General features: G+C 47.8%; 1 protein-coding gene across 1 annotated transcript in view; it reads left to right on the top strand.

Moving 5' to 3' along the window:
* The window catches only part of dnah9l (dynein, axonemal, heavy polypeptide 9 like), a 1,249,478-nt gene that overhangs the window by 667,536 nt on the left and 568,533 nt on the right, over nucleotides 1-13,409 (top strand). Inside the window, exons 44-45 of the mRNA XM_072476205.1 lie at nucleotides 3,413-3,617; nucleotides 7,588-7,753. Coding sequence (XP_072332306.1) covers nucleotides 3,413-3,617; nucleotides 7,588-7,753 — 371 coding nt within the window. The remainder of the gene's footprint in view (nucleotides 1-3,412; nucleotides 3,618-7,587; nucleotides 7,754-13,409) is intronic.

Here is a 13,409-nt window from a genome sequence, read left to right as displayed (position 1 = left end):
CCTCTTCACATTAAACACACGTTAACACCGTTGAAAAAGACCTCTGTGCTCTGTCTGATGGGTATGGGGGTGGGGCGGGCAGTGATGGCCACTGGGAATGAGGGGTGGTGGACGAGTGAGGCCCATGGGGTGGACGGTGCAGCCCCCCTCCCCCCCAACCGTCCCCATTACCCCGTCCCCAGTGATTCGACAGGGCTGTGTGATGGACTGGCCAGCTAGCATGCAGGGTTCACCCAGTTGGAAGGTGCTGCTGTGGGGATGAGTCAGACATTGCCTAATGATATGCAGCACGGAGCTCATCGCAGAGCAGGCTGTCATCATCCTCCATGCCATGGACCAGACCCGCTGTCACTGTGGACCGTAGTGCCACAGGTAGATATAACAGAGTGGGGTGTGCATGCGGGTGGTTTGATGGAGTGGGAGGTGAGGGTGTTCAATGGTGTGGGAGGTGAGAGTGTTCGGTGGTGAAGGGGTGTGGTATTGTGGTGTCCGTGCCTCTGCCGAGCAACCCCCACCCCCCAGTTGCTGAAACGTATGTTGACTAATGTGTCTGGTGCTCGCTGGCCCTGCCAATAGCGTAGTGCGGCCTCCCGTGCCTGGCCAGCCCCCATGTCCCACTCATTTTCCCCCTCAGCCTCCTCATCTGACGAGGGCTGCCCTTGGTCCTCGTCCTCCACCAGCACATCGCCCCTCTGCTGGGCTATATTGTGGAGGACGCAGCAGACCACAACGATGCGGCCGACCCTCCTTGCCTCGTACTGGGGGGCCCCTCCAGGGTGGTCCACGCATCTGAAATGCATCTTCAGGACCCCGAAGCACCACTCGACAACACCCCTGGTCGCACAATGGGCATTATTGTATCGGGTCTCCGCGTCAGCCTTCGGCGTCCATATAGGCGTCATTAGCAGCGACTGCAACAGGTTACCCTTGTCGCCCAGCACCCATCCACGCAGCCGGGTGGGGATATCCCTCCAACATGCCGGGGATCACAGATCGTGCCATCACGAATGAGTCATGCACACTGCCCGAGAATCGGGCGCAGACGTGCAGGATCTTCATCTGGTGGTCACAGACCACTTGAACGTTCATTGAGTGGTACCCCTTCCAGTTATCCGCTGGTGGCCATAGTGCGACGGCACACCATCGATGGCCCCCTGGACCCGGGGCATCCCGACGACGACAGCGAACCCCGCTGCCCGGGCATTCTGGTCGGCACGGACCACAGGGTACTATATGTACCGGTCTGCAATGGCATACTTGGTGTCGGTGACGGTACGGATGCACCTGTGCGCCGATGCCTGTGAGATGCCGGACAGGTCCCCTCTCGGCGACTGGAATGACCCTGTCGCATAAAAGTTCAGCGCCACCGTCACCTTGACGGCCTCCGGGAGCGGGTGTCCTCCCCCAGACAATGCACCTTTTATCAACCACAAATTCCCAAATTATTTCCATGAAGAATTTTGAAAACAGAATAGTTTAAAAAAGGTATTAGTCAGTACTTTTATGAGTTCTTTATGGATGCAGGAACCGTAAAAAATGAATGCTACAATAAAGGTCATGGTATATCAGGGGCTGGATTCTACGTGATCGGCTGGAGATTAGGCTCTGACGTCGAAATCATGCCTGACACCGGTTTCGCGCTGATTCGGAATTCTCCGGACCCCCAAACTCGACGAAACAGAACAGTTTAAAAAAGGTATTAGTCAGTACTTTTATGAGTTCTTTATGGATGCAGGAACCGTAAAAAATGAATGCTACAATAAAGGTCATGGTATATCAGTGGCTGGATTCTACGTGATCGGTGCCAGGTGTGCAATCATGTGGCAGATGTGTCAGACGGTCTCCCTGCTCATCCGCAGTCTCCTCCTGCAGGCCTGGTCCAGGAGGTCCTCAAAGGGCATGTGTTCGCGGTAGACGCTTGGCCTCATCCGGCTCCTCCTTGGCACCATCTCCTCCTCCTTGTCCTGTTACTCCTCCTCGGCCTGTCGGGCAGGCAGCCCTCCAGCCTGAGCGGCTGCCACCTGCCCCTCTACAGCCCGCTCCTTTGCTGCAGCCTCCGCCCCTGCTCTCTGAGCCGCCCCTGCTCTCTGAGCCGCCCTCGCCCACGGTGCCACAGGGCTGCATGCAGAGCAGTCGCCGCCGCCACGGCGGCCAACGTCGCTGGTTGGTGACCAAATATGATAATCTGCAGGGGGTGAGAGGAAAACATGTTATCATGGCGAATACACCCGTGCCCAACGAGGTACCATGGGCTACATGGTTGCCACTGCGCGCCCCATCTACGCATGTCCCTCACCCCCGCACTCCAGCTCCGTCGGTGCCCCAGGTCCTGGTGCCTATCCTTGCTGTCAGGTCCACCATTTCATGGCACTGCCCTCACTGGGGGCTGCCGTCGGTGTGGCCCTGGGTGGTCCCCTGGTGGGTGTCGCCGGTTGAGTGGGATGGCCGGGAAGGGGGACGGCACTCACCCATACAGCCATTTTTTCGGCGTTCGCCCAGGGGCCGGGGTGGGTGGCCAGCAAGATTGCCGCCGTAATGGAGCTCAGTGCGTGGGCACCGCCCTGTCTTGTCGGGGGCGGTGAGGCCCCAGAGAACCGGTCGTCAGGACAGATAATGAGATGCATACTGCACTTCTGGGCCGCACGGCAGGCACCATGATTTCGTCGAATTTGGGGGTCCGGAGTATTCCGATTCAGCGCGAAACCGGTGTCAGGCACGATTTCGACGTCAGAGCCTAATCTCCAGCAGATCACGTAGAATCCAGCCCCTGATATACCATTACCTTTATTGTAGCATTCATTTTTTACGGTTCCTGCATCCATAAAGAACTCATAAAAGTACTGACTAATACCTTTTTTAAACTGTTCTGTTTTCAAAATTCTTCATGGAAATAATTTGGGAATTTGTGGTTGATAAATCAGTCTGCTAACACTCTCTTCTAAGTTTTTGGGTTCAAGATCCGTGGAAGACTGGATAACATAATCTAGGCTGACACTCCATTGCAGTACTGAGGAAAAGGTGCATTGTCTGACGTGCCACCTTTTGTGAAAGATTTTAAACTGAAACAGTGTCTGTTTGTTCCAGGTGGATATAAAAGATCCCACGCCACTATTTATAAAAAACTAACAAACTTTCCTGGTATCCATAACCAAAACCAATCAAATGATTAGCTGATTATTTATTTCATTTATCACATATGGGGCCGTGAATCCAAATTGGCTGTTTAGTTTGCTTTTAAAGCAGTACTTTACAAAATAACTGTGGTGCTTTACAACATTTTGAGGATATGAAAATGCAAGAGATTTCTTATTAAATATGAAATATACTCTGTTTCAAAAGCTATTTTATTCTGTAGCAGTTTTTAGTAACGTCACTGCACCATTTCAAATGTATGTTTTTCTTCTGTAAATAGGATGTGCTTGTCCATACTAAAGAAACTGTTGCTCTGAAATATTTCATTGATTTACTCGTGCAAAAGGGAAAGCCAGTGATGTTAGTTGGAAATGCGGGCGTAGGAAAGACCATTCTTGTATCAGAAGAAATTTCAAAGTTAACCGAGGATTATATTATAACTAAAGTTCCCTTCAACTACTACACCACATCTGCCATGCTCCAGAGTAAGTATAGAATCATAGAATTTTACAGCACAGAAGGAGGCCATTCGGCCCATCATGTCGGCACTGGCTCCCAAAAAAGCTACCCATCTAGTCCCACCCCCCAGCCCTCTCTCTATAGCCCTCTGCGTTCTGCCTCCCATTTATTTTAAAGATAATTCTATCAAAAAGTTATAGTAACAAAAATAAAGTTCTTCCTATTGATTATTGATTTGAATTCCTTAATAGTGTTGACAGAGCACATAAGGATAGGATCAATTATCGCTAGCCTTCCAATGAAACCTGGAATGAAATTGGCATGACTATCTGACTACTATTCACATCCCAGAGCAAGGCAAAGAGGCATATGTAGCTTTCGAGATTTTGATATTCATGATTTTATTGTAGCCATTGTACATGAATGGGTGCCCATCTGGCAGGTTAGTCAAAGTATTTTGAACGCATCAATGAGACTGGTCACCTCATTCAATTTTAAAACTTTGTTGGCAGTAATTCTTGATTGACAGTTGCATTTGAGGCAAAAATGTGAGTCAGGCATGTGACGAGCATTTGAACAAAGCTTCTTTGTAGTCCTTTTGATGGACAACTCTGGCCAAAGGAGGTTCCCAATTATAGAGTTATATTGGCCCATATACCTCCTCACTCAGGCTTCACCCAGCAAAGGAGCTGGGATAGTTTAATTGTGTCACTTAACAACTAAAGAACCCCCATTTTCAAGATTGCAACTTTGAAAAAAGCTCGAAGGAACTAAATGTATTTAAGTATGTATGTTGAAGGATTTCAAAGCTTTTAAATTAATTTTTATTGCTTTCTGTTGAGTATTGTTCATTTATCTGTTACGGTGGGCGAAACATCTGGCTTGTAATGCAGAACAAGTCCAGCAGTGCGGATTCAATTCCCATACCGGCCTCCCCGAACAGGCGCCGGAATGTGGCGACTCGGGGCTTCTCACAGTAACTTCATTGAAGACAATAAGTGATTATTATTATTATTACTTGATACATAAGTTTCCTTCTGACAGACTGAATATTCAATTCACCAGCCAATAATGAGAGTTAACTAATGACTTGCTTCCTTTAAGAACCATTGTCTATAACCTTTATAATAATAATAATCGCTTATTGTCACAAGTAGGCTTCAATGAAGTTACTGTGAAAAGCCCCTAGTCGCCACATTCCGGCGCCTGTTCGGAGAGGCCGGTACGGGTATTGAACCCGTGCTGCTGACATTGTTCTGCATTACAAGTCAGCTGTTTAGCCCAATGTGCTAAACCAGCCCCTTTCTTCTTGGTCAAAAATTCTCAGTTGATATTGTTTTCCAACAGATTGATTAATGATGGAAATTAATTATTTTATTCCAAAAAAATATTGTACAAATTAGCATTGAATTCTCTTCTGCTTACAAGTTTGTCAAAATCTTCACCCCACACCACTGTCAATCAAGATTCATTACCACATCATATCAATCGCCTAGAAAGTTTGAAGCTCAGTGAGGTGACCAGTTTCAATTAATACACAATAACCACACCCTGACCATGAAAATTAGCTAGGGATTCGAAATAAACCTGTTGGACTTTAACCTGGTGTTGTAAGACTTCTTACTGTGCTCACCCGAGTCCAACGCTGGCAACTCCACATCATGAATATTAATGACCTCCAGGATTACACATGCCTCAGCATGAGCTTCTAATATTAACACAGCAGTAGTTAGTTCCAGGTTTCAGAAAGCAACTATCAATAATTGTTCTTAACTCCTTCCACAGAATTACGATCAGTGAGGAATGCAAATTTTAATTCAAAAATACATTTTTGCCACAGTCATTAATCTCAAATAGAATGTGATTTGATTATTAGCTTACACAAAATTATATCTATGCTTCATATTTGTTGCTACTTTCCCTTCCCTACCAACTTTGCTATGAAGACTGGGATGGAGCAATACATACGGCATTAGAAAACAATGGGCGTGATCCTCTGGCTACGCTGCACCGGAAAAGCAGCTCGCCTCAGCGCAGCGTGGCCGGTGAAAGCCGGGAGACCCCGCATCTCGCACGATGTTGCAAGGGGAATCCTGCCCTCAATTGGTGGGGTCACTTTTTAACAAATCTGCATATTAGAGCGAGACAGTAAGCCTTACTCTAATGTGCAGATTCCCGAGGTTCCTGAGGCTTTGGGGTTTCAATCCCCTCATCTCAGGTGAGTGCTGTTTGGTACTGGTCCCAACAAATGGGTACCCAACGGAACAGCACTCGTGGGAGTCTCCATGGGGATTGAAGCCCCTAGCTCCATGCCTTTGGGCAGGTTGGTTCCCTGGCACTGTTGGTGCCACCTGGGTACCCTAGCACTGCCAGCCTGCCACCCTGGCTGTGTCACCTGGGTGCTAGCCTGGAACTGCCAAGGTGCCCAGGTGGCACTTCCAGCTGGCAGGGGCACTGCCAGTGTACCAGGTTGGCAGTGCCAGGCTGGCATTGTTTGCACATGAGCGATCTGGCTGGGGTTGCCCACTGTGGGTGTTGGAGGTACGGGCAGGGTGGGGGACCCTCCCATGTTGGGTTTGGGCTGGATGAAGTTGGGATTCTTCTCAGGGCCTCGGAGATCAGGGGCGTTGGCCGCCGTGAATCCCGCCCCCGCCGAAGTCTCCGGTACCGGAGATTGGGCGGGGGCGGGAATCGGGCCGTGCCGGTTGGCGGGACCCCCCGCTGGTTTCTCCGGCCCGGATGGGACGAAGTCCCGCCCAGGAATTGCCTGTCCCGCCGACGTAAATCAAACCTGGTATTTACCGGCGGGACCAGGCGGCGTGGGCGGGCTCCGGGGTCCTGGGGGGGGCACGGGGCGACCTGACCCCGGGGGGTGCCCCCACGGTGGCCTGGCCCGCGATCGGGGCCCACCGATCCGCGGGCGGGCCTGTGCCGTGGGGGCACTCTTTCCCTTCCGCCTCCGCTACGGCCTCCACCATGGCGGAGGCGGAAGAGACTCTCCCCACTGCGCATGCGCGGGAAACTGACAGCGGCCGCTGACGCTCCCGCGCATGCGCCGGGAAACTGACAGCGGCCGCTGACGCTCCCGCGCATGCGCCGCATTTCCGCGCCAGCTGGCGGGCAACAAACGCCATTTCCGCCAGCTGGCGGGGCGGAAATCCCTCCGGCGTCGGCCTAGCCCCTCAATGTTGGGGCTAGGCCGCCAAAGATGCGGAGCATTCCGCACCTTTGGGCCGGCGCGATGCCCGTCTGATTGGCGCCGTCTTTGGCGCCAGTCGGCGGACATCCCGCCGTTGGGGGAGAATTTCGCCCCAGGACACCATTTAAAAATGGCGTACCAATCTTTCGCAACAACAGGAAGTTCCGGTGAGCAGATGTTCGTGATGTTCAGCGAGTCGCGTTGAATAGCCATGTGTTTCTCAGCACTGCGAGTGCCGGTAAATACGCAGCTAAACGCGCTCAGGGACTTTGTTCCCTTTTGGGAAGATCGTGCCCAATGTCACAGGTGTTAACTTCAGAGCAAAGGGGCTTGCATGGTTCTGGAACCAAAATTTAGCTCCTGCTTTGAAATGTAGGAATATTATAATTATGCATGATGGTAACCAGTTTTTCCTTTCACTTTAGCTCAGCTCCATTCCTCTCATTATGGCTGAATTGGAGGACAAATTTTATATAAACCACTCACTATCCAGAAGAAACCAACATATAAGTGGCAGCACAGACAGGAATTCATATTACAATTTTTTATCCATAGCTGATTGCATTTCAACAATGCATCAACTATATGTATGATCTAAAAAGCCCAATGTAATTTTATAATTATTTAATTTCTACATGTCAGAAAATGGTTTCTCTTATCTCATAGCTGTTAAATGTACCTATAATTAAATTTGCTTTACTTATTTATAGTAAAACAAATAATGCGTGTATCTAAGTTCTCCAAGTTCAACAACCGTATTGCAATTGTTGTGGTGCAACTATTTCTTTTTATCACAGGAATTCTTGAGAAACCTTTAGAAAAAAAAGCTGGGAAAAATTATGCTCCTGCTGGCACAAAAAGGCTGATTTATTTTATTGATGATCTTAACATGCCTGAAGTAGATGCTTATGGTACTGTCCAACCACATACTCTCATCAGACAACATCTAGATTACAGTCATTGGTAAGTCTCCCCTGTTGAGCAAGAGGGTTATTTTTGGTGATGTCCAATGCTGTAAGTGTTAGGACAGGAAGAAAATGATGCTTGAACCAAAAAAAAAGCACCCTAAAATAGCCTAACCAAGTTTTCCATTCACAGCATAAGGTAAGATGTGCACACTGACCTTTTGTGTAAAGCAATGTGTTCATACCGATAGCATTGTTTCTCATTTAAGCAGTTCAAGCATCAATTTGTGATATAGCTTATTTTTAACCAAACTTGTTGGATAATGGAGCTAATGTGCCTGGTGATACTACTATAATTGCATGGATTGACCTGTGGTGTCCTTTTGCTAAATTCAGGATGGCTGGTGTAGTGTTCACAAATACCACAAATTAGCTTGAACTTAAACAAAGCTATAAATTTATTAACACTACGTACTCCTAAAGAATACACTGTCAATTATTAACATTTAAACTACACTCATCTACAGCTAATCTTTATACTGATATAAACTATGATCTGCTCTCACTCACACCATTTATACTTCTGACTCTCTCTAACTAACTCCTACACACACATTCACACAAGGCTTAGCATCACTTGTACTTGTAACTGTAGCTCCCTCTAGTGGATACTTGAGACACTTCATTAACCCTTGCAGTTCTTACAGTTATGATAATACCACATTACCAAGCAAATATGTAGAAGACTGCGTGCCAAACAAAGTGGTATGTATGTTCCCCAACCCGAAACCATGGCTTAATCGGGAGATTGACTCCCTACTGCAGGCCAGGTCTGAGGGGTTCAAGTCAGGCGACCATGACCTATACAAAAAATCCAGGTACGACCTCTGCAAAGTCATCAGGGATGCCAAGAGACATATCAGATCGGGCTAGAATCACAGACTAACATCACGGACTCTCATCGGTTGTGGCAAGGTTTGAACAACATAACAAAGTGAAGCGAGCAGAATCTCTGGCAGCAGCGTGCCCCTCCCTGATGAACTCAATGTATTCTATGCTCGGTTCGAGCAGGAAACCATCAGACCATTGTCAACTGCCCCAGCAGCCCTAGCCGCACCCATACCCACCGTCACAGCTTCCAAAGTCAGATCAGCCTTCTTGAAAGTGGACCATCGGAATGCGATGGGTCCTGACGGAGTCCCTGGTTGTGCACTCAGATCCTGTGTGGACCAGCTGGCAGATGTGTTCGCAGACATCTTCAACCGCTCCCTACTCCGTTCCAAGGTCCCCACCTGCTTCAAGAAGACTACCACCATACCAGTGCTAAAGAAGAACCAGGCAATGCGCCTCAACGACTATCGTCCAGTGGCCTTGACATCGATTGTAATGAATTGCTTCGAGAGGTTGGTCAGGAGTTGGTCACATCAACTCCATACTCCCAAAATGCCTTGATCCCCTGCAGTTGGCACACTGCCACAACCAGTCCACAGCCGACGCCATCTCCCAGGCCCTACACTCAGCACGCTGCTGCCGGAGATTCTGCTCATTCCTGGAACAACTCGACAACAAGTACTCCTACATCAAACTCTTATTTATTGACTACAGCTCCGCCTTCAACACCATAATCCTAGCCAAGCTCATATCAAAGCTCCAAAACCTAGGACTTGGCTCCTCACACTGCAACTGGATCCTCGACATTCCGACCCATAAACCACAATGACATGTGAGAGTACCTTTAAGAAATGGATGTTTAAGCAATGTACCTTTAAGGAATGGAGATGATCATATTACTGACGTGATGTCAGAGGTTGGGGGGAGCTGAGCTCACTTCTGCTTTTGGATTCAGTTTGAGAAAGCAGGTTGTGTGTGTCGGTGTGTTTCCAGAGAGCTGCAGGAAGAAAAGAAAGGTGCTGGAGCTGAAGTCAACCAAGCTGATATATCTTTGCCATCCAACAGAAAATATATATATTCGGTGACCTGGTGTGTTACTGTTTTGAAGGTGTGAAGCCTTTTGGATGTATGAAGGAACATTTTGAGGGATTATTTAGTGTTGTATTATTTTCGGGGTTATCTTTGAAGTAAGGGGTGTTAAGAGATCCAATGTATATTTAAAAGGTTAAGTTGAGTTCATGTAATAAACATTGTTTTGTGTTAAAAACCACGTGTCCATAATTGTAAGACCACACCTGGGGAACAAGCCGTGTGCTTCAAAAGCAACAATCCATTAAAGGGAGAGGTTGGTTGAACTCCATGATACATTTTGGGGTTCTGAAAACACCTCGCCCATAACAGTAAGGATAAACAACAATGCCTCCTCCATGATAATCCTCAATATCGGGGTCCTGCAAGGCTGCATACTTAGCCTCCGACTATACTCCCTATACAAACACGACTGCGTGGCACAATTTCGCTCCGACTCCATCTACAAGTTTTCTGACAACACGACCATTGTGGGTCAGATCTCGAGAAATGATGAGTCAGAATACAACAGGGAGATAGAGAACCTAGTGGAGTGGTGTAACAACAACAAATTCTCCGTCAATGTCAGCAAAACTAAAGAGCTGGTCATTGACTTCAGGAAGCAAAGTATCGCGCACACCCCTCTCTGCTTCAATGGGGCAGAGGTGGAGATGGTTGACAGCTTCAAATTCCTAGGTGTACACATCAGCAACAATCTGTCCTGCTCCACGCACGTCGATGCTACGACCATGAAAGCATAACAGCGACTATACTTTCTCAGGAAACTAAGGAAATTCGGCATGTCCACATTGACTCATACCAATTTTTACAGATGCACCATAGAAAGTTCCTGTCTGGCTGCATCACAGCCTGATATGGCAACTGCTCGGCCCAAGACCAAAGCTACGGAGAGTCGTGAACACAGCCCAGTCCATCCTCCAAACCCGCCTCCCATCTATTGTCTACACCTCCCGCTGCCTTGGAAAGCGGGCAGCATAATCAAAGATCCCTCCCACCCGGCTTATTCACTCTTCAAACCTCTTCCATCGGGCAGGAGATACAAAAGTCTGAGCGCACACACGAACAGGTTCAAAACCAACTTCATCCCTGTTGTTGCCAGACTCCTAAACGACCCTCGTATGGACTGATTTTATCTCTTCACACATCTTCTCTACTGAGTAGTACGACACTCCTGTATGCTTCACCCGATGCCGGAGCCTATGTATATATATTGTGTATTTATGTTTGCCTTATGTATTTTCTTTTCATGTATGGAATGATCTGTCTGAACTGTACGCAGAACAATACTTTTCACTGTACTGCGGGACACGTGACTATAAACAAAGCCAATCCAATCCAGTGCACCATTGCAAGAATGGTGTTGCAGAGTGAGGAGAGAGGCAAACTGGCCTCCTTTATTTTTCTTGCCATCTATTCGTAAGCAGATGTGCTTTAATTTTTGAAATAGGCAGCAATTTGATTCCCCAACCTCTCTGTTTGGTGAAGTCAATCACAACAAACTCACGTTAGGGTTAAGTCAGAAGTATTCTTTACTGATACATTCAAATCCAAGAGATGGTTGTTACAACTGCATATGCACACAAGCTAGTGACATCAAAACAAACCTGTTGGACTTTAACCTGGTGTTGTAATACTTCTTACTGTGCTCACCCCAGTCCAATGCCAGCATCTCCACATCATGGCGACCATCGACACCGCAAACTGCCGGCTCAAAGTGGAGAGGATCTCCAGGAAGATCGCGCATATAGACACTGACATTAAGTTTCTACAAAGATGCAAGAAAGCAGACAAGATCCCGAAAGGGCTACAGATCACAAACCCACTCAAGTCGACCTACAACACAGACTACGCTGAGAGACTCTGCCGTCGCACCTCTCTCACACTCCTCAACCACCTCGTCCGCCAGCTCTACAGCAGACGACGCAACCTGGAAACCAAGATAGAGGCCATATTCTCAACTTGCGCTCAGGACGCAGCAGACCAGCTGCGGAACACCACCAAACAGATGAGACAACAATACTATGCCACCTATATGCATACCAAGAACAGGAAGTTTGAGAAACTCGGCATCACCACCAGCAGCAACCAAGCCACCCCCGGTACCACAGTAGAAAACAATGCAGGGAAATCTATTGTCAACCTGTCAGACTACACCCTTCAACCAGACAAAATCGGAAGTCCTCAGCAGAGGACTCAATTTCTGCACCACCACCAAAATGGACCCCATCAGTCTCGCAGCAGACATGGAGGAATTCATCAGGCGAATGAGGCTCAGGGAATTCTTCCACAGACCCCAAGAAGCCAACAGCGAACCCAAGCATACTACCAATGAACCGGAACAGCAGACCGAGAGATCTGCGGTGCGGCAACCGAAGAGGAAAGAGTCGAATTGGACCCCTCCGGAAGGCCGCTGCCCTAGACTCGACATGTATGCTCAAGCCGTCAGGAGTCGCGCCAATGCCAGATTCATCAGTCGCATTCACAAGACAGCCCCGAACGTCACCCAAGCACAACGCAATACCATCCGCGCTCTCAAGACCAACCGCAGCATCGTCATCAAACCAGCAGACAAAGGCGGGGCCACTGTCATACTGAACAGAACGGACTACTGCAAAGAAGTATACCGACAACTGAACAACCAAGAACACTACAGACAGTTACCCGCAGATCCGACCAAGGAACACATCCGCCAAGGAACACATCCGCCGTTCGGACCTGAAAGTGGACCTGAGTCCACAAAAGATCAGCTATGATTTCATTGAATGGTGGAGCAGGCTCGAGGGGCCAGATGGCCTACTTCTGCTCCTAGTTCTTATGTTCTTATGAGGTTGGTATACAGAGACTTGTTCCACTCTACAGATGGTGGCAGGAATATTCCAGAGCCGCTTTGAGAAGGTTTGGACTTGAGACAGGTTTTGTTGTCAGCCTGGAGTCTTGTTTTGGTGTTACCAAGCTGGATGTTAAACAGCGGGCTGCCTGGGAATCCAGGAATGTAATATTAAAACCTTCCAAAGACCAAAGAGTCTTGGATCATGTGTTGTTGCCCATGGATGAGTCAGCTTCAGGGTAATATCTATTTCAATGCTTCTGGTCAAAATCTATTGTTCACCTTGGGAGATAGATGGTGGTAATTAGTGCATCTGCACGTATAACAAGTTTTGATGGTTCTCTCTTTGTCGCAACTCCAGGCTGGAGAGAAAGACCATCTGCTGTTCCCTTGTTTTGTTGATTGTAATGGGTCCACACAACGATAGGTTTGAGATTCAACAAGAGACGAGATTGAGCTTTGCCCTGTAATTACTGTTGGAATTTCCGGAACTGTGCCAACTTTCAAATCATGTGACCTGTAGCAGCCATGTTTTTGGTCCCGCAAAGTCAATTTTTTTTTAAAATAAATATTTTATTGAAAATTTTTGGTCAACCAACACAGTACATTGTGCATCCTTTACACAATATTATAACAACACAAATAACAATGACCTATTTTATAAACAAAAAATGAATAAATAATAAATAACAAAAATGAAAACTAACCCTAATTGGCAACTGCCTTATCACAAGTAACACTCTCCAAAAATATAATTTAACAGTCCAATATATGATTATCTGTCGCAACGACCTATACATATTATACAGTATATATTAACAACCCTGAGAGTCCTTCTGGTTCCTCCTCCTCCCCCCCCCCCCCCACCCCCCCCTCCCCGCCCCCCCCCCCCCCCCGCCCCCGATCC

This window comes from Scyliorhinus torazame, chromosome 2 (genome assembly GCF_047496885.1).
Source record: "Scyliorhinus torazame isolate Kashiwa2021f chromosome 2, sScyTor2.1, whole genome shotgun sequence".
Lineage (NCBI taxonomy): Eukaryota > Metazoa > Chordata > Chondrichthyes > Carcharhiniformes > Scyliorhinidae > Scyliorhinus > Scyliorhinus torazame.
This window is presented reverse-complemented; position numbering and strand designations above follow the sequence as displayed.